The 27,446-nt window shown below is 39.0% G+C and overlaps 1 protein-coding gene across 1 annotated transcript in view; it reads right to left on the bottom strand.

Annotated features, from left to right (window-relative positions):
* LOC121726613 (transmembrane protein 131) overlaps nt 1-27,329 on the bottom strand; it is a 29,671-nt gene extending 2,342 nt beyond the window's left edge. The window contains exons 1-20 of the mRNA XM_042114044.1: nt 27,084-27,329; nt 25,814-25,857; nt 25,122-25,355; nt 20,010-20,123; nt 19,288-19,410; nt 18,749-19,042; nt 18,283-18,403; nt 17,499-17,591; nt 17,178-17,331; nt 16,626-16,749; nt 15,906-16,079; nt 15,240-15,599; nt 15,038-15,141; nt 5,330-5,445; nt 4,227-4,375; nt 3,539-3,729; nt 3,092-3,349; nt 2,839-2,947; nt 1,523-1,781; nt 414-944 (exon numbers count right to left, since the gene is read on the bottom strand). Coding sequence (XP_041969978.1) covers nt 414-944; nt 1,523-1,781; nt 2,839-2,947; nt 3,092-3,349; nt 3,539-3,729; nt 4,227-4,375; nt 5,330-5,445; nt 15,038-15,141; nt 15,240-15,599; nt 15,906-16,079; nt 16,626-16,749; nt 17,178-17,331; nt 17,499-17,591; nt 18,283-18,403; nt 18,749-19,042; nt 19,288-19,410; nt 20,010-20,123; nt 25,122-25,355; nt 25,814-25,857; nt 27,084-27,177 — 3,646 coding nt within the window. The 5' untranslated portion in view covers nt 27,178-27,329. The remainder of the gene's footprint in view (nt 1-413; nt 945-1,522; nt 1,782-2,838; nt 2,948-3,091; nt 3,350-3,538; nt 3,730-4,226; nt 4,376-5,329; nt 5,446-15,037; nt 15,142-15,239; nt 15,600-15,905; nt 16,080-16,625; nt 16,750-17,177; nt 17,332-17,498; nt 17,592-18,282; nt 18,404-18,748; nt 19,043-19,287; nt 19,411-20,009; nt 20,124-25,121; nt 25,356-25,813; nt 25,858-27,083) is intronic.
* Nucleotides 27,330-27,446: the final 117 nt, after the last annotated feature.

Below are 27,446 nucleotides of genomic sequence, written 5' to 3'. Positions count from 1 at the left end.
TATGAAACCACAGACATCAATCAAGATATATATACCGCATGTGTATGTACTTCGCGTGCCATATCGCGTTCCCAAACGACGAGCAATGTTCGTCGTTCAAAAGTTTGTTCTTTAGTCTGCTATCAGAATCGGACGTCAATCGGAATTTTAATAATGCCTAAATGCCTAAAAGTGGCGTATTGAGCTGTAGAAATTCAAATAAAAACGTTGGCCAAGATAATGGACACGATACTTATCATCGGTACGTCACAGTAGGTAGGAAAAAAGTGACACGCTCATTTTCATACAAATGGAGCGACATGCGGTATCTATCTTGATCTGTCTGTGTATGAAACACATTCCAACATGCACAACACTAGTTTCCTATTGTAAATTCGGCTTTATTGTTCTACGAGGGTTAGTGAACTACTTACGGTTTGAAATATTAGATACGTCGGAGCCGCTAGTGGCGGCGTCATCTCCATTCTGCTGGGGCGGAGCGGGGGGCGTCGGCGGACGCGTGTCGGGCGGCACGGGCGGCGTGGAGGGCGCGTCGTCCTCGCTCGAGCGCGACGTGTCGTCTTCGCGCCGGAGCACCTCGCTGCGCCAGCGCTCGAACGCGCGTCTCTCTGCGGCCGAGGCGGCGGGATCGGGCGGGGGCGGCTTCCGCGCGGCCCGCCGACGTCGAGTGGGCGCCTTCTGAGCCGGCAGCGGGGCGGGAGGGCGGAGGGCCCGGAGATCGAGCGGGGCGCTCGGCCGCTCCGGCGAGCGAGCGGCCCGCGCGCGTCGCAGCAGCCGCTCAGCGTCCAGTGCGCCCGCCGCCAGCACGAGCGCCAGAGCGGCTAACGCCACTGCGACCCCGAGAACCCGCACCGCATTCTCCCACGGCGGCCGCGGAGCGGTCGCCGCGCACTCGGCTAGTACACGCATCGGTATAGTCGCTCGCAGAGAATATTCGACCGGCCCTAAAATGGAACGTTTCCATATTAATTAACAACAAATCTATAGTAATATTATAAAGCGGAAGAGTTTGTTTGTTTGTATTGTTTGAACGCGCTAATCTCAGGAACTACTGGTACGATTTGAAAAATTATTTCAGTGTTAGATAGCCCATTTGTCGAGGAAGGCTATAGGCTATATTTTATCACGCTAAGACTAATAGGAGCGAAGGAAATTAGTTGAAAGGGCTCAGGAACTACTGGTCCGATTTGAAAAATTATTTCAGTGCTAGCCCATTGATCGAGGAAGGACAAAGGCTATATTTCATCAAGCTATAACTTATAGAAGCGAAGGAATAGAGGAAAATGTCGAAAAAACGGGGGTAATCATTTGAAAGGGCTTTATCTCACGAACTACTGGAGCAATTTTTCTGTCATTTGGCACAGATAAGAAGTAGACCACGTGAAGGATCATAGGCTATTTTTGTGGACTCAGTTGTCTGTGAAATATCTAATTTACGCGGGCGAAGCGCGGAACGTCTAGTAAAAATATATATCGCTAAAATCATACTTCAGTATATAACGCAATATTAGCAGCTACTAACCGAGAGGCGTGAACGCCCGCAGCGGCGCGGTGACGCGGGCGAGCGTGTAGTCGGGCACGAAGGTGACGTGCAGGTCGGCGGCGGCGGCGGGCGGCACGACGAGCGGGACGCACGGCCGCACGCGGAACCCGCGCCCAGAGCACGCCCCGCGCGCCCCGCCCACTGCCCACCGAGTCAGCTGCACGCCCACGCGCCCCGTGTTGCGCAGCGTTAACGTGCGCTCCACCGCACCGCCCTCGCCCCAGGAACAATCTTTCACCTGCAAACATTACAATTTCAAATTTTAATGCTTTCGCATTTAAGAACGGTGGACATTTTTAAAGAGGACCTTTTTAAGGCGTGTTTAGAGTGAACTTTCAAGGTCGCGTAGTGTAAAATAGTCTAAATAATCATAATAATATTGTTATTAGTCACGACGCCATCACGATTTTGGACAGAAGTATTACTTCTAAGGTTGCGTTTCCACCAGAGATGTGTTGCGAGGAATGTGTTTTTAAGATCCAATAGAATCGCTGCGCTGACATGCGCCGGGGTCACATCAATGAAGCGATTCTATTGGTTCTCAAAAACACATTCCTCGCAACACATCTCTGGTGAAACGCAGCTTAACACTTGAACTCTGTACACACCTAAAAGTGACTTTCCAATATTTTACGCGGCTAGCCGCAACCGACAAAAATACAAATAAAATACCACTTTATGACATAGACTAAAGGTATCTTTTCTACTGACATTTGTGTAGCGACCCATGCTGCTGCCACTTGTGGCGTAAAAGGTAGTGACGTAGAGTAAAATGAAACCTATAGCCTACGTCATAAAGTGGTATTTTATTTAAATTTTTGTCAGTCGCGGCTAGCCGAGTCATAAATCAGAACGGTACCTTTAAAAGTTACACTCCTAATAAGTATACTGTGTACAAATCATAAAGTTAATATACCTAGCGGAATAGAGCAACAATCTCGAGCTGTCAAACGTAACCAAAATTGGTTTTCATCTGTGTGAAAAATATGTGTACGTATTACACTTACACAAGCATAATTGAACATGAATTCTATGAGATTAAATTGTCAACGTGCGGCACGTGCCGACTGGACGTCAAAAAAAGAGTGCAGCTGTCATGTATCACACGTCTCTTTTTACCACGCAGTGATAGTGACATCTCTCTTGCTCAGGCCTTTGTTTCTCTATTCCGCTAGGTATATTAACTTTATGGTACAAATGCTGTTTTTATTTTATTTTATGACTTAGAAATTCATAGGATAAAAATAAAAAAGCTCAATAGCTTCCGAAACGAATTTAAATAATATTGCATTCACCTCGAACAGAAATGGTGAGGCAGCGCCAGGTCGTCGGCCCGCCAGGTCAAACGAAGGATACTCCCCGTGCCCGTATAGATCTACCGCTTCCAATACAGTTAGGTTATTCCTACAAAAAGGAGAAAAAATATGTTATATTATTGTATATCGGTGATCACTTTCGTATTTTATAAATTTATTTAAAAAAAATAAAACAAAAAAATGGTTAAAAATAAATTAATTAACACAATATTTAAACTCTGCGGCCCTTTACCTCAAAAGAAGCTGTGCGGTAAGCGGGTGTTGTGTGAGCGGCGTAAACAAAAGCGCCAGCTCGACCTCAGCCAGCGGCGCCAGTAGGAGGGGGGGCAGTTCGTCCGGCCGCTCCGCCGCCCCCTCGAGCGTCTCCGAACCCGCCCCCTCGCGCCACACCCGAGCTCCACCCTTCGTCACCCGCCACCCGGTCAGGTTAAACGCCTCCTTCAACCACGTGCACTTCTCCGACATACAGAATGACGTATCACTCCGCGCCCTATAAATGTTTACTTTCAATTAAACAGATATCGAATACTTTAGTTTATATTATGGTTCACTACTTAACATAATTATTATGCTACTTGACGCTTTAAGATCGACACTTAAAAGCGTTACAAACACACACACATTTACACAGTAAGATTACACATTGTGACTTGATAATGGTGATGATTATATCACTCACAAGTCGGGCAGATCCGTGAGCGGCTGGGCGAGGCGCGCGTGCAGCAGCAGCGGTACTCGCGCGGGGTTGTAGAGCGGGACACGAAGCGGCAGCGACGTGCGTAGTGCGCCGCGCCCCGCGTCCCCCGCCCCCGCCGGCGCCAGACGCGGCCAGCGTGCACGCACCGTGCCCGACACGCGCGTCTGTACCACCTGATAGCAGTAAAATAATAATAAATGTCGATAAACGACTATCAAAAAAGGTAAGGACAAAAATTATCGCAACATTGAAAAAAGAAAAAAAATTACATTTTTTTACAGTTTCGAACACAAAGGGTGAGGTTAAATTAGCGTAATTTTGTGAGTCGTGAGTCGAAGAATTTCGGTCGCGTAAATTATTTTTCATACTAATCATGACTCACAAAATTACGCTCGTGTGAACGAAGTAGGAATTTTCTTTGAAACTGAATGCAGCAGAATCTCTGCTAGCCGAAATTCTGCGACTCACGACTCACAAAATTACGCTCATTTGGCTTCACCTTATTAGCTTTTAAAACAAATAAGCCTTTTCTAGATTTATATTGTATGATTTTCAAATGGCCGTTCTTTTATATTAATTACAAGTACACTTAACCATCAAGCGGCTTTTCTTATGTTAGAACTATTGTATGCACTGTGTAAATATTATCATTACTTTGACTTCCTCCTACCTCGTCGGTGTGCAGCAATAACGTGACGTTAACGGGCGGCAATGCAGCAACGTGCGCGTGCGCTGCGAGTCGCGCGCGCAACAACGCCAGGTCCGCCTGCAGCGCCGTGTCGTCGTACGCCGAACCGCGCCGCGCCCACTCCACGCCCTCTACAATACATAACAAAATAAAATAGTGAATCTAAAAAGTACAGCTAGATAAGGCTTTCCCAAAGTGGGTGATAATGCGCCCTTGTGGGCGCTGAAGGCCTAAAGGGGGGCGGAGTGGGACCCAGACAAAAATTGTGGCGTTGTGTAGAGGCTTTGATTTGAAAGTACGTGAAACAATGGGTGTTGCGGCTGCACCGCAACGGAGCGCCCCCCGCGCGTACACTTAGCTGCGCCGGCGCATGCGCCTTATGCGCGAGCGCACACTATATAGATATAGCTAAGCAAATTATACTTAGTTTTGACTACTGCATCACACTCATTCCATAATTTTCATCGTAGGCGACCAGTACTTATACTTGTAACTTAGCAATCTTAATTAATACAGTCAGTGGACTGTTCCTTTTATATAAAACCTGGTGGCCTACAATGGGGGCGCTAAAAATATTTTTTACTCAAAGTGGGCGGCAGACAAAAATAAGTTTTCGGAATCCCTGCTTTAAATGAACGAGGCGGAAAAAGGAACTAACGCTGCCGTAATACAAAAACGCCATTTTTGACACAATTTTGACAGTTCTCCTTTATTTGAATTTGAACATGCAGCGCCCCCGCCCACGTTCATTTACAACCATGTCGATCTGTACAATTTATAGTACATAGTATGTATTTTGTCACCCCTCCACCTCCACCATTAATTTTTGCAGTCCACCCACCTAAATCAAGACTGTTTAAAACATACTTTAACCGACTTTCAAAAAGGAGAATAAGAAGAATAACAATGTTTATTTGCAAAAACATGGTATTGGAAGCAGAAGGAATATTAAAATTGATGTGTTGATTTAAAAATGAAAATTATAATATTTATGAAGATAAAACAACACAGAAACGATAAAAACATTAAGGCCAAAAATGCACTGAAAACATATAATATTGGCTCTCTTTTTCTCTAATATTTACCCGGTTCATCGAGATTCAATCCAGTGTAGCAGTTCGGGTGGCAGGCACGCTCGGGCTCGTAACTCACACGTCCGACCGTGTGCAAGCCGTCCGCTTCCACCTCGTCTTTAAGAGAACTGGAAATAACAATATTTTTTTAAGGCTACGATCTCTGAGCGAATTAGGTATTTAACGCTTCCTCCCTCCCCTCGGTCGGAATCTCGCGAACGCCCGATTCGAGTGAACTCGCACGACCCCGCGCCGCCGCGCGGCTGGTTGCGGCAGTCGCTTCGTACGCCACAGTACACTTAAAACAGTACGTAAACCTTAATATTTCTTCAAAATTTATGATTTATAAGGTTAATTTATAACACTATTTGTTTCAATGAATATATAATACCTAAGTATGAAGTTTGCACATTTGGAGGTATCTTTAACCTACTCGAAAAGAAAGTGAAGAGATAGAAGAATATTCTAATAGGCTACTTGACCTCATTTTTTTCTTCATGCTAATCGCTTCTTAATCATTCATTTTCACAAAAAAAGTAATATTTGACACAGTAGAAACCCATAAAAATGTTGATTGAAAAATATGCCTTATAAATGGCGCCGAAAACACTGTCCGCCATAATGTGACGTCATACGTTTTGTATTTTAGACTCTCTTTATTGAAATTTTTTATGTGCTAAATGTACGAGTCCAAAAATGCCCAAAAATTATAAAAGAATTAAATAAGAAATTAGAAATAATTTGTAATGTTGAAAACTTTTGGAGAAAAGTTTTGGCCATTTCATTTCCCGTCTACAATAAATGGAGATAATATATAAAACTGATGTTTTATTTGAATTATTTAAGAAAATATATTTTACAAATCTTTCTAGGCTTATTCTTATTATTTATGTACAAATAAACTTATATATATGTCGGATCGAGACGTGTAGCGCCATCTGCTGGCGGGAGTTTGCACAATTTCAAATATTCACTAAACCGTTAACTACAATCCTTGCTAAGAGAGGGCGCTTTATGTCAAGAAGCGCCATACGGATTTTAATGTAAACTTTCTTTCATTAGTTTTGCCATGTTGGCGAAACTTACACACAGTAGGTGTTTTGATGTTAACATCCTTTTACATTTTGATTTTAACTTGAATACGGTTACTGATTTGATTTATTAATTTGTTATGTAATGTTGGCAGACTATGTTATAACTTGAATACGGTTACTGATTTGATTTATTAATTTGTTATGTAATGTTGGCAGACTATGTTATAACTTGAATACGGTTATTGATTTGATTTATTATTTTTTTAAGTTATGTTGGTAGACAACGCTAACTTTCTGATTAGCTTGATCATGATTGGCGAGCTTGTACACAGTTACTAATTTGACTTTCTTTTACTACGTTAGCCATATTGTCAAGTTGCGAATTTGATTATGATCTTTACGTTGATGTGTTGGCAAACTTGTTCACTTTAGCCAATCAGATTTGAAAGATTGTGTAAAGTTAAATTTCGTTAAGTTGGTACACAATGTTAAGTTTGTGATGATTGGTGGAACGCAAGCCGGAAAGGCTTGGACATGCTTCTTGGCTGGCTTTGGTGTTAACATTTTAGGAGAACAAAAAAAGATTCAGACATTCGGTTCGAGAGCCTACCAAAGGATAGCCACCAAGAAACTTGTCTGTTCCCGTGATCAAAATGTCCGAGGACCAAGAATGCCCTGATGTACCTGCTCTGGCCTCTCCTGTTCCGACATCAGAACTGGGATTAAATCGGACTTCCGACGAAGATTCACGGGTGAGCGAAAATCTTCTGCGCACGCTGCTGGAAGCCCAAAACCAGAATATGCTGGCCCTCATCAACGCCATGCACCCCGTGAGTAACCGCAAAGTTATTTTACCGGATTTCGATCCCGAAAAACCGGACGCCGACGCACGTGCGTGGTGCACGACCGCAGAGTTGTGCCTATCTGATCAGGTTTTAGAGGGTGGTGCACTTATTCTTGCCCTCAGCGATGCGCTCAAGGGGAACGCGTCACGGTGGCTATCCCAAATATCATTTGCGGGAATGACTTGGCGTCATTTTAAGGAAATTTTCCTATCCCGATACGGCGCCATAGAAACGCCTGCCGGAAATCTGATTAATCTTCAGAACGACAAACCCAGAGTCGACGAGAATATGGCGTCCTACGCTGCGCGACTCTTCACCACATTGATGGCCCGATTTAAGGACTCCTCTGCGGAGGAGATAATTTTATCCATGGTGTTAGCCCACGTGTCTCAGTTTGATGGAAGACTGAGACGCATCGCGTTTACCACTGAAATCAAGAGCCGGGAGCAAATGCAGCGGGAACTACAAGCATGTTCCTATCCCAAGAGGAAGACTGAAGACCACGTGGCCGACGTATCGAAGCGATCGAGAGCGTCCGTCGCGCCCACCCCTCGATGCTTCCGATGTGGGCGACAGGGACATCGCAGTACCGACTGCCGCTCCATGGACTCCGAAAGATCATGCGATCGTTCCAACACTTCTGCTTCTACTCATACCAAGCAAAGACCAAACCCGCCCGGCGTCAGATGTTACAGGTGTAATGTCTTCGGGCACTATGCATCCAAGTGTCCCCGGTCTCCTCTTACTACTGCTAGGAAGAATGGTGGTGACAACGGCGGCGCGAGCGAGCCCGGTGACAGCGAAGCCAGTGGGACCTCCAGCATCGACAGCCAGCGTCGGGTGGACCTGTGCTGCACCAGTGACCCTGCTGGATAACTCAGCATTTCTGGTGAGCGTTTTAATGTTCTATACGATTCGGGCACAGAATGTTCTCTCATTAATAATCTATTGCATCTAAGATTTTGATTTAAGTTTTCGGGAAAGCGACAAAGTAATACTGTGGCTTTGACTGGTATTGGACAAACTTTTCTATACAGTATCAAACAGATTTTATGTAAAGTTGTAATTGATAACTTAAATTTAGAGGTTTTATTTCATATAGTGCCTGATAAGAGATATTAGATATTGTGTTTTACTTGTGTTAGTGTTAATTTGGTCAATTCAAAAGTCTCTGTCAATTTTGATGACATTCAAACTGATGCATATTTGGAATACAAACAACAGTCAATTAATGTGCCACAGGAGTTTAGGGGCTCAGTTTCAACAGGTTTTGCTACTTCGCGCGTCACTAAGGCGAGTCCGCTCTAGTTACTAGTCGGAAAAGTCGCTCAACTCCTCGATTTAATAACTGTTGATGATAATAATGAGACAATTGACATAGATGCAATGAGAGAACAAGCGTCCCGAAATATAGCTTAAAGTGCTAGTTATGATAAAGCTAGACGCTGACAGTAATAAAGCTCTAATCCAGAAATGAGTAGTTAGTGATTTAGTTCTTATTGAAAATGATAAAAAAGAAACCTTTTTAAAGTTATAAATTAACCTTTAAGAGAATTTACAAATATGCTCACGATATAGTCAGAAAGAGACCCGATCAACAAGTGCCCTTGTATTAGATATGTGAAAATGTGATAATGAGAATGGTGATGAGGATATTGATAGTCATTAATCTAGTCGGCCGAAGGACTGGCCACTGCCGACGTACTGGCGTTACACATCTGCCGAAGGACTGGCACCGCCGACGTACTGGCGTTACACTTCTGCCGAAGGACTGGCACTGCCGACGTACTGGCAACACACACTATCAAAGGACTTACCAATGCCGATGTACTGGCAACACACTACTATCAAGGACTTACCAATGCCGATGTACTGGCGATTTTTGTTTAAAGTAATGCCCAGATTGTTAATGTTCATTATACTAAAAGGAATACTAAGGCTCTTTTATCGTAACAACTGTGTTGATCGTGGTGTCTTGATGATTTGTTACAATAGCCTAAAAGCACTGAGATCAAAATATGTTACATTTGAGGTTTTATGATGTTTTTTTGTTTCAAGTAAGAGAAATCTTAACTTTCTAATTGATAATATACTGTGGCAGGATAGCCGAACAGATTACTGTCTATGCTTTTGTCTTGTTTACAGATCAGTCACACGCGGACGTGTGAAGGTCTTGATGGCCGTGTCGGATCGAGACGTGTAGCGCCATCTGCTGGCGGGAGTTTGCACAATTTCAAATATTCACTAAACCGTTAACTACAATCCTTGCTAAGAGAGGGCGCTTTATGTCAAGAAGCGCCATACGGATTTTAATGTAAACTTTCTTTCATTAGTTTTGCCATGTTGGCGAAACTTACACACAGTAGGTGTTTTGATGTTAACATCCTTTTACATTTTGATTTTAACTTGAATACGGTTACTGATTTGATTTATTAATTTGTTATGTAATGTTGGCAGACTATGTTATAACTTGAATACGGTTACTGATTTGATTTATTAATTTGTTATGTAATGTTGGCAGACTATGTTATAACTTGAATACGGTTATTGATTTGATTTATTATTTTTTTAAGTTATGTTGGTAGACAACGCTAACTTTCTGATTAGCTTGATCATGATTGGCGAGCTTGTACACAGTTACTAATTTGACTTTCTTTTACTACGTTAGCCATATTGTCAAGTTGCGAATTTGATTATGATCTTTACGTTGATGTGTTGGCAAACTTGTTCACTTTAGCCAATCAGATTTGAAAGATTGTGTAAAGTTAAATTTCGTTAAGTTGGTACACAATGTTAAGTTTGTGATGATTGGTGGAACGCAAGCCGGAAAGGCTTGGACATGCTTCTTGGCTGGCTTTGGTGTTAACATTTTAGGAGAACAAAAAAAGATTCAGACATTCGGTTCGAGAGCCTACCAAAGGATAGCCACCAAGAAACTTGTCTGTTCCCGTGATCAAAATGTCCGAGGACCAAGAATGCCCTGATGTACCTGCTCTGGCCTCTCCTGTTCCGACATATAAATATATTATATAAATATACTTATATATAAATAAATTACGAGTCTGATGACGTCACATCCAAATCGGAAGTACCGCAAAAGCGTTTTCGTCAGTACAAATCCTATTTTCATAAAATCATATTTTCAAATCGACTTTATTTATCAATCATAAGCTTTTATTTACGGTTTCCTAGGCCAAGTCCTACTAGAAATATGCATTTGTTCAATGAAATAGGTCAAGTAGCCTATTGCATCATTTATAAAAATGGTATTTTGTATGGAGTAAAATAAAATAGGTTTATTAATAAAAAAATACACTAATTTAGATCAAAACATTTTTATTGATTTAATTAATATTCACAAAAATTTACAATATTTGTATTCGAGCCAGGTTTCGGATCTTCTGTCCCGGCATCCTGTTCTTGCGAATTTGGTTGTATATTTTCTGTGTCTTCTGACGAATAATTACGGATAGGCATACCCCGTTTGTGTCGACTATCAACTAATTCTGGTAGAAGAATATTCATGTAAAAAGTTTTTAGCTTTGGCTCCATTTTAGTGGCCCAGAAAGTGTCATCTTTGTCTATTCTTTCTGTGTGTAAATTTTCTTTATCTCCAGCCCAAATACCTAATAGGCATGTTTGCCGGCCTGTCACATGCAGCTGGCCTTGAATTTGATAATACCAATTACTGGTTTTATTTATAGTATGTGACTTTGTCTGCTTATTATATTTTAAAATTTGTATTTTATTCTCGGCTATTGCTTTTGATAGCCCTAATTTGCTAGCTGTGATGGGACACTTTACTTCTACAATAATATCATCATCTATTAATCCGTCAGGCGTTGCTCCTATAAATGGATATATGGGATCTATGAATAAACCACATGGCAAAATTTTAACATTTTCCTGCTGTTCTAATTGAAGCAACGCCTGTTTTTCATTTTCGATCCCATGAGCAATTGAGGGTACATGTGCTAATTTCTTCTGGTACAATATACTTTTAACTAAATTTGCTGTATTTGATGTTGGTTTTCTTTTACAGATTAATCCAAAATTTGATGCGGTGATTAGTTTATTTCTAATTTCTAACCATTCACTGCTGTCCCTTTGTAGAACTGTTGCTCTTTCTATGGCTGCTTTGTCTGATGTAAGCAATTTTAGACTCTTTAGGTACTCATTTTGAGCCAGCTCTAGTTCCTCCTGTGGCATATCTGGGGCAGAAGGAGAAGGACCATAATTATGTTGGATTTGATGTTTTTCCATTAATACTCTCTTTTTCTTTGTTGGGTGTTCCACAAAGTATTTTCTTTTAAGCGCTCTCTTTTTTTCTATTTTTTCAATTCTTCCACCAGGATTTGTCTCCGTGTATGCCTTATGGATGGAAGAAATAGCACACTTTGTGTTAAATGATACTACGGCGGCCGAACATCTACTTTGGTACCCCTGTTTAAGAGCAAAGTTCATTCTTTTACCCCCAATAAATTTAGCAATTACACTATTAAAGCTCTCAACAATGTTCGTGTCGACATCTTCAATCAGGCTGCGTGATTTTGCAGCTACGCTTGCAATAATTGAACTTATTCTAAACATAAATGTAGAGTTTTGAATTTTTTTTAAATCATCACATTCATTTTCCGTTTTGTCGCAGTAATGACTTTGACACATTTTATGATCTCCATATACATGCGCCAATGAGTTTACTATATCGTTATGCAGAAGCGACACTGCTACATCTTTTTGTGTAGCTGATGATTTATGGTGCTTAATGCTTTTGATGATAACTTTTCTCATTGACAAAATTCTTATATTAGTGAGTGTTTTTCTGTATGCTAATTGATATTTGGTTTCAAGTTTGACTGCACGAAGTTTTTTACAGAAATTGCGCAAAATATGATTTCTGCATTCGATCTTCTCAACGGTCACATTTTGTGTTCCATATGGGTTAGCGTTAAGAATTTTAGAATAGGTTGACGCGTCACCGTCCCCTATCATTCTGCTATAAATTAATCCATACATGGATATTGAAGATTTAAAGCCCTCTACTAATATTTCTGTCTCCATGGAACTTGAAGAGCCTTCAAAATTTTTGAAGCAGATGTGTTCTTTGGGAACAGTTTTATTATTTTGTGCTTTGGCACACACCAAACAATATTTGTTTTTAACTCCTAAATAAAGGATTTGTCCAGTGTGCCTCCCAATAATCGCAGCAGTGCCCGACGAAGCTTTATAATTACTACCGTATGACCTTGCACACCAAGAGCCATCAACATACACATCTATGACTGGGTATCCATTTTTTAATAGGCCTTGTGTAAGTGCGAATTCCTTTTCTTTTTTTGCCGCAGCCTCCATTGATTTCCATGCTGTTTTTTCCCATTGGTCATAAATTTCATTTTGTAATTTGGAATAGTAATTTGCTGAAAATACTGGGATATCCATTGAAGAGCACAACTCTTCAAACTGTGAATGACCGCTTCCGGATGCTACTATTCCAGTTGTGGCCGCTAGATTCAGATTTAGTTTTTCTGTGTTATCTGTGTTTTCAGATGGTATCAAACAAATTGTTTGACACATATCACATTTAAATTTGAAATTTGAAATTAACCCTATCCTTTTTTCCCCAACCAGGCGGAAATTATTTGCTTTGCAATCAAATAATTGGCTGTGTCGTGCTTTTTCTTGCAACGTTCTAAAAAAATAATTTATATCTATAATTCTCCGTCCTGACACAGCTTCAAAGTCTTCTTCTTTATTTTCTTCTTCAACCACTAATGGAGACTCGCAAATATTATCAGTATGCCTGAAAACGTAAAAAAAAAATTTGAAAGTTGTAGCTGTTGAAAATGTCATTCGTATTAATGATAATGAATGGAAAATGTATATTCGTGACTTACTCCTGATACTGTGAGGTTGATGGAAGTATTGAAGAAGTTGACTCAAGAACTTGTAATGAGGGTTGGTCATCATTAAGTCTTGAAACCCTGAAACACAATTTTAAGTTTATTTTATAATCAAAATTTTAAGGAAAAAAGAATAGAAAAAGACGACAATTTTCGGACGAGGATTATCTTGTATAAAAAGTATATAGCGCGCTTAACTCAAAAAATATTTCTGAAAAAGTGACCCTGGTCTACTATCATGGTCACCATTTGATGGTAGTAATGGAGATGTTTCCTTCCCGAGCATAAAGCAAAATAAATAAATAAATAAAACACTAACTAGATGACTCACCCATCAACAGAGTTTTCTTTAAATGCACCTTTGTCTCTTGTTATGGCGGCACTGCAAGAACCAAACATCTAAGATTATTTTTCAATTTACACTAGAATTACAACGAAAACATGCAATTTTACGTTCCGCTTTTGCTGACAAATGTGACAGCAAGCAAGCAAAAAAAACAGTAGCGCAATGTCTTTGTATTTAAACTTTGGTTATAACAAATAAGTAAAATAATCGTACCTACGATGTTACATTTTCTGTAGTTGCACTACTGTATTTTTTTTCTATGTGTATGTATGATAGTCGAATATTTCAAATCGTTTACATAAATAGGTAATAGGTACGTATTCTGTTTTTAATAAATTTTATACTAGGTAGGTAATAAGTAGGTAACTAAAAACTTTAAGACAATGTCAGATTACAAGCCTATTATTACACGCCTTAATTATTAGCAGCGATTACACTTACCTGCCCGATTTTATATACACTGCTAGTATACAAACATTACCTGAAATTAACTACGGAAGCTAAGCAGCAATGTATCTATACTTGATCGGGTAAGTGTAATTAAAATATAATGTAAATATTAAATAATAATTATATTGGCTTACCTTATTGTCTGTCGGAGTTTCCGTAGTTTATGCTGAGCCATTTTCTTATTACGTTTTTTATTTCCCATAATTATTATTTATGCTACAGCCTACAATCTATATTTACAATAGTTAATTAACAAACTAATACTTATTCTAAAATTATATTTTTCTATATTTAACCTAAGTATAAACTATTGTCCATTTGATTAATTAACACAAAAATCAATAACAAAGTCGAAACGAGGGGGGGTGAGGAACGTCGCGTTCGCAAAATTGGCACAGGTCCTGCTCCGATGATGCCTGGCGGCCGACTGAAGCGAGGCGCGTACAACATATTGTTATTTATTGGGGCTTAGAAAATATTGATAACCAAATTTAAAAAACTAGCCGTAAAAACCTCTTTGAAATATCATTTCCTATGTTTCAGTATTTTTAATTTATTTATAGCGTTGAAAATCATGAAGTACAACACGAAAAATAGTCTTAAACTTAGTCATCTTTGCGATTTTTTATGATCGAGCGAAGTAGTAGCTATCGTGTTTCGAACCGTAAAACACCCCAGAACAGTTCAAGAACAACAACATATATTTTTTTTAGACCTTAAAAATGACTATTAAATGTCGTAAAACTCAACCAAAAACAAGTCGATTTGGAATATCCTAGCCTTAATAATACAATTTTAGGTCGTGTATACAATTTTAGATCGTGTATAGGCACTTTTTTTGCTTGTTTCTGTAGTAAAAGTATTTACACCAAGGACATTTTTTTAATTTTACATTATCTAATGTTAGTCCAGCACTCCTTAGGATTTTTTTAAATTTTTATCTTATTTTATGTCATTTTTAGTCTTAACTCTTAGATGTTAGTATTATAAATTTTATAATATATTTAGCTCTATATTATAAGTGTTATACATTTTCTTATTATTTTATTTTCCGACCTCTGAAGATCACGACGTAACAAAACAGCACTTATTTCAGCACACAGCACAAAAATTACAAACATTTTAATCAGTACCACTCAACTTACTCGTACACAACTGCAGGATCCGGGTCGGGTTGCCGTACTTCAGTCACTTTCATGCTCACCGACATCGTATTGTTGACCACCAAGTCCGCAGTCGAGCGTGTATACTAAAAGGATAAAAGGAAACATTCAATTAAATACCTTCTTTTAACGGGTAGGATATTCGTACGGGGTAAATACTGTAGTAAAACTAAAAAAATATTACCGGCGCGCTCGGTGGCAGTCGCAGCGGAGCGACTCGCAGGCGGCCGTTGCGAACACGCAGGGCTATCTGCACGGCCGAGCGCGCGTGTTCCGTGTGGAGCGCCACCTCTCCTCGCAGCTCGCCCTCTCGCGCCGGCGCCACCACGGTAAGCCACGCCTGCGCCCCGCCCCCGCCCTCTATACAGTGCGGCAGCGGGCCGGGCAGCGCCAGCGCCGCGCCCGGTAACGTCACCGCGACGCGCGTCACGCACATCACGAGAGGGGCGGGGTTGCGTACACGCACGCCCACACGGCGCGTCGTCGACGTACCCAACGTGCCGAGCTGCACCGTCTCACCGCCTCGCTGACCCCACTCCCATTCCTTCGATCATAAAAATATAATGTTAATTTAACTCAATGGTAAGTTATCTGTATATCATAGATACAATTTAAATAGCCCCTTATCTTATAAAATGATTTAAACAATGCCAGAGCTACAATGTAAATAATTAAAATATTATAGACAATAACAAAACGTTTAGTAGCGTAATTTAATTGGTAAGAGGGTTAGGTTAGAATTGCACACTTACAATTATCAAATTGCCGCTGTATATTCAGTGAGCAAGAATGACATATAATCTATTTTTTAAATACTGCATTTTAAGTAACCTAATATTTGGACACTTACAAATGTCAAATTGCCGCTGTACAGTCGCAGCGGTATCAGGTAGTGGGACAGGTCGGTGTGCAGCGCGAACTGCACGTCGAAGGCCAGCTCGGGGCCGGGTTCGCCGAGCAGCTGCAGCTCCAGTAACGTCACCGACGCCCCCGCCTCTATTGTTAGCGGCGTGTGATCCACTATCTATAACAAAACGTATTAAATGTATAAATTATATTAAAATAATAACAAATGATGTATCAAAACTAAGTGATAACACTTTAAGGTGTGAATAGCTCCCCTATATAGACTTCGTTGTGAAAGGCGCAACACTGAACGGGCTTATTTTTTGGGTTTTATATGAGCAAGCGCTGCTACTTTCACAGTTAACTCCTTATAGGGGTCCCATACACACCCTAAAGTATTATCACTTAGTTTTGTTACACCCTGTAACAGACGTGACGCCACCCTGTATACAGACGTGACGCACACACTACAAAACAGATGCTACTTTATTCGCTATAAAAGTTTTCTTTTCTATTCGTTTTTACGAATAGAAACTGTCGGTCTACTTGTCGATAGATTATAAGGCGTCGAAAAATCAGTTACAGATATTAATATTTTATAATATGGAGACGCTTAAAATTATTTTTGTTAACCTAAAAGATTAAGAATATTCAAAAGTTGTAAAAAATATCATAAATTTTGTTAAAGAGATTTTTTATTCAAAACTGGGTTTTTTAAGCTTACTTTGAAATGTTCAGTGAGTTCGGGTGGAACGGTTAGCGCGTGTACCCGCAGCGGCACGCGGAACTCGTTGAGCGCCGTCACGATGCGCGCGCGCCGCGCTTCCGCACCCATCGACGTCACAAACCTAAACGGACGGATATTAATATCGGAAAATATATCAAATATCGAAATAATACTAAATGCCTATTTAATTATTTATGGCTATATATTATGTAACAAAAAATCAAAGACAAAGCCCATAAGAACGGAAGAAAATATTTATATCCGCCTTATTCTAGAATGTTGTCTCAGTTTTCGAGTCTAAAATATTGTTGCTACCTAAGTAAGTAATTCCATATGTCGTATGAAAATATGACAGCTTTTTAGCGCTCTATCATTGCTTAAAATCCTTACTCTGACATATTACTAGCTTTTCACGATAGGTTTAAGTAGACATTAAGCTGTCAGAGAAAAAATATTAGACAACTAAACAAACTACCAAACAAACTCTTCCGCTTTATAATATTAGTATAGATTAACTGCCGTTCAATTGGTTTATACACAAATACTAACAACAGCTGCGGCGGCGTGATGACGAGCGCGCCGGGCAGCACGCGCACGCTGTACGGTACTAGCGCGTCGCCAAGCCGCACACAGCCCGCGCACCACGCCCCCTCCGCCTGCCCCGCCTCCCCTGACCCCGTAGCCTGCGCCCACAGAGCGCCGTCTGTAAAATATGTGCGACGTGTACACAAATTGAAAACTCAAATGTATGCAGAGTTACTAAAGTGATAAAGTGCTAGAAACTAAGTTCTTAATAACTAAAATAAGTTGCACCTCTAATGATAGGTGAAGTAGAGACTACAGAGTGTGTCAGCCATATTTAATACTCACAATCAAGTGTGAGCCGCGCGACAGGAGTGAACTCCTGGTCGGGCTCCAGCTGTGTGCGCAACATTGTCAGCTGAGCTCCACTCGCACTGGCCCCTACAACATTTGATAACGTGATGTAAATCTGTATGCGTAATAAGTAATTAATTACAATTATGTTTGAAAGAACTCGCACCTTTACCGCCAATTTAGCGCAACCGACATAATTTTTATTTTTTTTCAATGCTTTTAAAGAGCAGCGCAGGCAGCGCGCTTAAAAATTGAAAAATTCATATACATTAAGAATTTTTGGACATTTAAACATATTAAAAAAAAAAACTGATGTAATTAAATTAATTTGGCTTTTGTCAGATGCGCTAAAATGAAGGGTAGAACTAGTTTTTTTTTTAATGAAATAAGGGGGGCAAATGAGCAAACGGGTCACCTGATGGAAAGCAACTTCCGTCGCCCATGGACACTCGCAGCATCAGAAGAGCTGCAGGTGCTTTGCCGGCCTTTTAAGGGGTAATAGGGGAGGGTAGGGAAGGGAATAGGGGAGGGTACGGAAGGGAATAGGGGAGGGTATGGAAGGAAATAGGGGAGGGTAAGGAAGGGAAAAGGGTAGGGGATTGGGCCTCCGGTAAACTCACTCACTCGGCGAAACACAGCGGAAGCGCTGTTTCACGCTGGTTTTCTGTGAGGACGTGGTATTTCTCCGGTCGAGCCGGCCCATTCGTGCCGAAGCATGGCTCTCCCACGTCAAAATTATATATCAAATATTACATGAAACTTTAACGAGTAAACATACCGTTGGCACGACGCGGCTGCTGCTGGCAAGGATCGGGTGCGGGCGCCGCGCGACACGCCCCCCGCACGCCGCCTTCCAATGTTATAGTCGCCGCGCCGCTGTTAGCCATCTCTATTTCAACCTGCGTAAAATATTCGTGTGCTAATTCATTTCTTTTATAAATTTCCTTACTAATGTTATAAATGCGAAAGTGTCTGTTCGCTCAAGCGACGACGATTTAGATGAAATTTGCTATGGAGATACTTTGAGAGACAGGAGAAGACATAAGATTTCACGTTAACGTTTTTTTTTTGCGTAAAAATTAACTGTTCCCTGCGCTAAACGAATTCCAGGGCAATGGATTTGCGGGCGACATCTAGTAATATTACAAAAATGATATTTTGTTTAAAATGTTAATGTTCATAGAAATTAATTTAAAGATTCGTAAATAACTATATTATGAAGATTTCATTTTCCTTGTTATTACCGTATACGGCGGATCTCGGGTCCCGCTAGGCCGTTGTCGCACTTGCAGCGGTCTCGCGTACTCGCCGGGCGGGGCGGCGCGCGCAGTGACGGGCAGCACCAGGTCGCCGCCGGGCACGCCCCTAACTCGCACGTAGGCAGTTAGCGGCTGCGCGGCCGGCGCGGGTGCGGCGCGGAGACGCACGAGCGCGCGCGTCGTACGTGGCGGGACGCTCCAAAGGGCCCGCGCGCCGCGCTCGCCGCCGCTGGGCAGAGCGAGTGAAAGCCACGCTCCCGAAGAGTACACCTCCGTCACCTGCGTTTATTTCGCGTTAAAAAAATGTCGCAACTGAAATATACAATTTAAAATAAATACATGCATGCATACAAAGTTAATAAAGTTTAAAATTCTCAATGTATTATTATTTCCATTTACTGCGTTTACAATTATGGGCGACAAAACGATATGGAGACTGTAAATAAAAATTTGTTTTGTCCCTAAAACTTATATGCAGCTGTTAGTTACATAATAATTAATAATAATAATATTCATTATGTAACCTGTATGGTTGTAGCGGTGGGGTTGTGCAGTCGTAGCTCCCACTCGACGGTAGCGTTGAGCGGCACGCGCACGCCGACCAGCGGCCACACGTCGTACTCGCTAGCCACGCCCACCGCTGACACCTGGGGGGAAAATTATCCTCCTGGTTAATATTATTGGTTATAGGCATGATTTATAACAACAAAGGCCGGAAGTTTTGTCGCTGCTTACTCCATAGTGAGTGATAGAGACAAATTCCCGGCGATTTCACACTTAGGCCATTTGACCACCGACGAGATTATTTTGGGCCGATGAATGGACAACGACGGTGGAAAAACGGCCTTATTTATGCACACTCGCTATTCTGAAACAGGCTTTATGTCCCGTTTCAATTTTGAGTCTATTTCTCTAGTGCAGCGCCCGGAGGTTTTAACCTCCGAAAATTGTAATAGTGAATGAATTTTTGTTTTTGTGGTGTTATTTCCACTATAACTTGCAAAGTTTACTTGCAAAATGATCTTTACGCTCTAAGCACTCCACTACTCTCTAAAACGCATAATAAACTCAATTGGTATGCGTTCGACTAAAAACCGAGAACATAATATAATAATTTGACTTATAGCTACAGCGAAAAGCAAAACATTATAAATAATGTTTGGTGGTAAATCAACTAGAATGCCCGTAAGTAATTGCTAGCCATAAATCAAAGTGTCAACATGCCAAGTTTGTAAAACGATATTACCGTATATTTCTGGATTCCTAGTGACGTGTGAATGTAGAGGCGGGCGGACACCGGGCCTTCTCTACGGCCGAGGTAGACTACTGTGAACGTTGTATTGCCTTGTGGCGCCAGAGTCTGCAAGAATAATACAATACACTAACAAATAGAGCTAAAGATAAGACCTTAACGAAGATATATAATACTGTATAAATATGCCTATCATAACATGTGGTTAAATATTCATATTGTATAACATAAGCAACGAGCCTTAATAATTTCTCTTGAGTCATAACATAACTCACAATACAACGAATCATAATGCGATTTTCCTCAACTCAATTTTAAAAAAATTAAACATGGGTGGATGGAATCTATCATTAATATTATTATTAACCGACTTCAAAAAAAGGAGGTTATCAATTCGACGCGTATGTATGTAATATTTCCAGAACTGCCCAGTTTTTGTATATAATGTTAATCTATAACAGCTTCTGAACAAATGTGCCAATTGTGAAAATTGAAAACAAATGTGAAAATTTGAAAAGTGTATGTATGTATTTGTGTTTGTGCACGCATATCTCCGGAACAACAAGTCCGATTTAAGTGATTCTTTTTTATTGTACCAGGTATTGTTCAACTTAGGGAATACTGCAAGTTTCATCAATTTCGGTTCAGTAGATTTTGAGATAGGGAATTTTAATTCTTAATTACGAACAATTTGAAGTCGGTTTTATCTTTTTAAAGTACTATTATAAGATCACAAACTTAATTTTATAAAATAGCATAATATCAATAGTGGGAATATAATAACGACAATATGTCATTAACCAAAAACGTACAATAACTTATACATATAAGTATATCATGAGTCTGCGAGACTCATGATAACTTATATATTATAAATCTATAATAATCGACAATAAAAATATCAGACAAGACTCTAAAAATATTCATCCAGAAATAACGTCTTTCTGTAGTTAATCTTTTTATTGGTGTAATTATCGGCGGTCACGCTGCTCGTCGTCCCGCCGTGACGCACGAGGGTGCGGCGTGACGCAGGAAAAGTTCGAGCTTGACCCACCACGTCACGTCATAATTCGGACTTTTCCGCGCCCCCCGCGCCCAACTCTTCCTGTTCCTCTTCTCTTCGTCAACGTCGATTACATTATAATATTGAGTATTGTTAACTTAGCTTTATTTGTACAACGTAGATACCTTATAATATGATGTATCATGTGAGTAGGTATATTACGACAATTCGAAATCACTCTTTGTATTTGTTTATACGTGTTTGTCGATGGATTTGACTTCCTCACGGAAACGACTGTTTTCCGAATGTGTATATTTTTACATCCCTACCAAGATAAAATAATTTACATTTTTCGTAACATATTATTATAGTCATATTATGTTAACGAAACCCCATTCTTAAAGCGCTTTTAATGAAAGTGCATCTTAATGCTTGACCCGAAAAGTTCTACAGACGAAAGGGCCATCAGCTTACGGCAGGACATGTTCGAAAATATCTGCAATTATTGCCTTGCCGCCTTACTGACCCACATACAAGACCATAACCGGTCCGGTCGCGCACAAAAACCTCTGCCCATACTTTACTATTACGCAACAATTCCATTTACATCAAACGTTTAAACTGTAAATAAAACAACATTGCACATGAAAGCAGTAAAATAAACAGGACATAACCTTGGCCTTTCACTATCTGTAATTTTAAGCAACTATACAGTATAATGTGTATTAAAACTTGCCCCACATTTTAAATAAAATATGTGCGACCGAACTTCACTAAATATTTTACTAAGTATTATTTGGCTATAATTGTTTGTAAAAACGAAATGATAATAAAATATAATATTATTATGTGTACCTACCAAAACGCATTCACTTATCATTATATTTATAAACAGCATAATATATACTCCATAATAATCTCTCTCAATTTTTTAGCAAGGTAATTAACACATTTGAGGAAACAATTAGCTACAAAGCTGCCTTAATGTAACCAATACCTATAGCCCTAGCACGGCCACCAGTAGAAATGCGAAAGTATAGACAAACTGTGGACATAAACTAAAGGTGCCGTTCCGATCTTTACTGCGGCCAATCGCGACCGACAAAAATTCAATTAAAATGCGACTTTATGACAGACTATAGTGTATATACCATAAAGTAGGATATTATTTGAATTTTTAGGATTATATTCTGTCAGAAAGTGGCATTTGAATTGCATTTTTGGGAACGAAAAAAGATCGGAACTCTACCTTAACTTTATCTCCACAGTTTGTCCATACTTTCGCATTTCTGCTGGTGGCCGTGCTAGGGCTACAGCTGACCAAAATAGCTTGCTTTGTATAAACATATTATGCAATAGCAAATTAGTAAGCAAGGAAGGAATAATAATAGTAGAGGAAAAGCCAATCCAATATTATGTACAGCTAAAACAATATGAAACAAAACATTTTCTTATTACACAAGAATACACAAAAATACAATGTTGACATGAATGTTATTTATTGTTAAACATTAATAACGATATGCATTCAACAAGCGACATCCTTATCTATTTTATTGCAGCAAGTTCAAAAGGTAATAAATAATCGAGGAGTTATGTGTGATATTAAGATATTACGTGCGATAAGTTATCAGGTTTTCGTGTGGTCAGTTCATAAACACGACGTCAGACGCAGCGCGCGCGCGGCACTTCCTGAGCGATAGCACACGATAAAGATAAAAGACAGGGTTGTAAGTTGTAACTTGTAACCTCTGTGGTTGTAACAAAACACAAGAAATCAAATACCTGCTTATACTATGTCAAATACAAATAATTAATAAATATTGTTTAAGCAACATCTAAAGGCAAAGGGTGGAGCAGCATAAAATCTAAGGAAATCGTAAAATGTCGGATCTACTGGCCGCCACACCGACTGGGACTCATCGTTCAAAACATTAAGAGCCCATATGACCCTAACTTGACTAAATACTTTAACCTAGATCTCAAAATCTGTAAGGTCTAGAAAACTGATTTTTTGACACAAGTAACTTCAGTTCATAAAGATTAAATGCTCAAGACGAAAACACGATTACTCAAAAAATGCTCGATAGTTTATTTTTTACAAAAAACCTTGTTTTAGACACATTTTTGCTTGGATCTTCGAAGTTTGCTGTCTTTTTTTTAATATTTTTTAATATCTAAAAAGGTATTGATAAAACCTAAATTTGCTCAAAACACTTTTCATAATCATTATAGTTCGTCTTTTATTTAAGTAAAACTAACTCAGCGATGATTCCGCGCCGTCCTTTTTCACCTGGCATATGAAAGACGGGCGTGAGTGTGAAGAGAGAAGGACGATGTATGATTTTTAGAGTCAGGTGAGCTCTTAATCTTATTATTATGTAATTTATAAAACAATAAATATATATTTATTTATTATATGTATGTATTATAATCTTTGTTCTAGCGCCCGCGCGTCAAAATATTAAAACAACTAAAACATAATATTTTGTTCTCAAAGTGGGCAGTAGACAAAATAAGATTGGGAATGCCTGGTGTAAATAGTTGTTGGTATGATACTAAAGTAATACTATACATATTTCTTAGGGTAGGCTGCACCAACTTACCAGAGGGGTTAGTGCGAGTTTTATTCGATCATACGCATCGAGCACGTTAACGCGAATTTATATGGAATCAAAGCAGCGCCATCTACTGGCTAACGTGGATATTGCTTTGATCCCATATAAATTCGCGTAAACGTGCTCGATGCGTATGATCGAATAAAACTCGCACTAACCCCTCAGAACTATAACTGTAACTTTAACTATAACTTTAACATAGCTGGGCATTAACTCGTTAATCCGTTACTTAACGAAGTTAACATTTTGATTAACGAATTAACTTCTAAAAATATTAACGGACTTTAATATTCAGAAGTACGTTAATCGTTTATCTAATGCCTACTATTTACCGCACGGCACCGCGGCGCAGCGCGAAATTATGTTCAGACAGTTAGTATGAAACGACAACTGCTGGGCGGGCGGGCAGCGCGGCGCCGCGTCACGGCAGCAGCGAGTGAAACAAAAACATTATACTAGATACATTTTCAGGCGCGTGCGAGTGAGAAGAGATTTGTTTCGTTTTATCATTTCATTACTCAGCGCCGGTGCTTATAGAGTGAAGAGTGATTTGTTTATTGTTATTATAAATCATTTGCATGTTGTTATAAAGAAGAGTGCAGTGTAATTTAGTTAAGTAGAATACAATAATTATAGAAGTATTTGGTTTGTCCCTAACCTGTTAACTTCCAGAACCTAAACCAACAGGTTTTGTATGTACACTAACGCAATGATATAAGTTATAACAAGGCCATATTACACATATTAACGGATTAACGGTTAACGTTAACTTGCGTTAATGCGTCCGAAATGCAACGCTTTAACGTTTAACGAAGTGAACTTTCTTTTTAACGGATTAACGAACGAAGTTAACTTTCTTTTTAACGGATTAACGATTAACGAAGTTAACTATTTGATTAACGGTGCCCAGCTATGAACTTTAACTACAATGCAAAATGTCAAATCTTTGGTTAAAGTCAATAATGGACGCCATATTTAATGATAATCTTAAGCTCGACAAGACTTTAAATGAACATGGCGAAAAAAGGAATTAACGCTGTTATAATACAAAAACGCCATTTTTGACAGTTCTCCTTTACCAGCAGCACCCCCGCCCACGTTCATTTAAAGCCTTGTCGGACCAGCTGTCATCTGTCAAATTATGTGGTCAAAGTTAAGGTTAAAATTAAAGTTAGCCTTAACTATAACCATAACTTTGACCATAACTGTAACTATAACCACGCCTCTGGTGCAACCCACCCTTATTAAAAAATTTAAACCTAGTATACTTGCCTGTTTCATAAGTCTATTCTGACCTTTATTGGCCCCACTGTATGTAATATTTCACCCAGTACAAAGTGTTAATTAAAACTGCAAACTTTCATGACACACATTAGAAACATCATGCTTTCATAAACAATAACATGTTTTATGATGGCGGTTAGTAACAGAACAAGTTAGAGATAAATTGGACTTTAGAATAATATTACATAAGCTCAATTTTACCTTAGATTCAAAGAAGGAAGCGTGGAAATCTGGAGTTGTGCCAGCGACAGATGCGAGATGTATTGTAGTGTTTGCAGTGTTGGTGATTGTCACACTTCGAGCATGCGGAGTAGCCAGTGCCGACTGCCCAAACTTCAGCACTGGAGGGTCCAACGACACACCTTCTATGGGTTCCCCTTCGTCTTCCGTTTCCATATTACCCACACTCTCTCCCCATACTTCTTTATCCCACTCCTAGTGATGATATAATAATTATTATTATATTTTTATTATTATTTAACTATGCATCATATATTTTTATTGATGCATAGTTGAAAAAATATATAATATAATGTATAAATACAAGATCTTTTGTATACTTCTACTATCTATAAAAACAGGGACTTGCTTAGAAAACAGGTTATTTAAATAGAAAAATTCATTAAATCTAAATAATGTAACAAATTTCATTTAGATACTGTAGCAAATCTAAATGTAAATTAAATACTGAAAATACTGTAGTAAATTAATAAAAATCAATAATTATTATTCAATTTTATAAATTAACTTATTCATTATATTAGTTATACAATGTTTAGTTTTTATTCTGTCAAGTTAGTTTTCTAACAAATTGGACCAGGACAATTAAATATCATATTATTTAACTATGTCTACATATGCACAGTGTCAATAAAATATCGAACAAGTGTTACCTGAAAGGGCATTCCTTCTCTAAAGGAGTCTTGTATGGTGACATCTGAAACAAATATTAATTTAAATATACTTCCTTAACTAGACCAGACTTAGACCATAGTAGTCTTATTAAACTTAAAATACACTAGGACAGTCAGTTTTCCCTTACTCAGTAAATGTTCAGAAAATAAGATTGTTTTGATATTATGAGAGTGCCTTCTTTGGCCACTCATAAAGATACAAGCATTTAGCATTTGCATTAAGCAACATTATTATATCTTAATTCTTAATCCCTCGATCGTGGATTCCTGGAAATCTATTGTTTTCACGGTTGAATTCAACTGCTTGGGAGGAGAAGCATTTTGTTTATACTTTGCTTACCATTTTAGCTACACTTATCAATTATATAAAAAAATATGGTTTAGGATTTTTGTACAGTTAAAAATAGATTTTGTGTCCAACTTCTTTGTAAAGTAATATAGTCAAAGAGTGGTATTGTACATGTGAGTTTGTTGATAACAGTGTTGCCAGATGTCCCGATTTTGGCGGGACATCTCAATTTTTTCATTAAAATTAAAAGTCCCACGCGGGACAGGCTCAGTCCCGCTTTTCATACAAATCCCGAATGTATGTGCTGCATACTGAGAAAGGTGTGTAATGAAGATAAGAGTGTGGAAGCTAGAGGGGTGTATCTATTGTCATGTAAACATTATTTTAATGCAAATAAAAAGGTAAAAAAAATCAAAAAACTTTTGCAACGCTGGTTGATAACTGTAATGCTGTAATTCAGATTAAATGCTATGTTCCTAAGTTTTAACCCCTTTTTTTTAATTTGGGCTCTTAGTTTTTAAGATGTTTCTGTACTACTGATAGGTACCTAACTGTACTACTGATTTTTTTCCAACTACCTACAACATCCAGTTGCCATGATATCCTTGAATTCCTACTAAATAATTAAAACTCATTAGAAATAGACCTGTGGAATGTATCAATGCATTAGATATTTAGATGCAACCACAGAGTAACGTGTTATATTTACACTCTCTAACCGCCAACACAGTGATGTGTTTCGCCAGAAATAATCTTTCCAAATATAGGAGGAAATCTATGAACATACCCGGCCCTACTCAAAAATAATATCGCAGTTCATTCGGTGACTTACATGCATGAAATTACAGGCTAAAGTTAAGAAGACAGGCCTTACCAAATCGTTTACGATTCCGACCTTTTGTAAGACATGAAACTGCTGTCTTGTATTATTATATTAAATAATATAAATATTGATTTTACCATGGCTTTTTCCTAGAGCTGTCAGCTTAGAATTCAGGGATAAATCCAACAAAATTAATACAAATACGTAACACCATAAAAATTTGCGACACATGACGACTGAGTTTGTAAATTAAGATTTTTTTCACATTTCCTAATTCTCTAATTCTGAGTTATATTTATTTATACGCTATATACACTTTTCATTCAAAATAATTCACAAATATTCACAAAGTCAATCAAATTCACAATCACAAGATGTGCTTTCTTGACGATTTGTTTTTTTTAATTCTTTTTTTTTTTAATAATTTTTGTATGAAATCTGTGGAATCACTAGAACTTGGAAGTCGGAACTCTTCAAGAAAAGCGTGTCAAGTTAAGTCC

This window comes from Aricia agestis, chromosome 4, assembly GCF_905147365.1.
Source record: "Aricia agestis chromosome 4, ilAriAges1.1, whole genome shotgun sequence".
NCBI classification, from domain to species: domain Eukaryota; kingdom Metazoa; phylum Arthropoda; class Insecta; order Lepidoptera; family Lycaenidae; genus Aricia; species Aricia agestis.
This window is presented reverse-complemented; position numbering and strand designations above follow the sequence as displayed.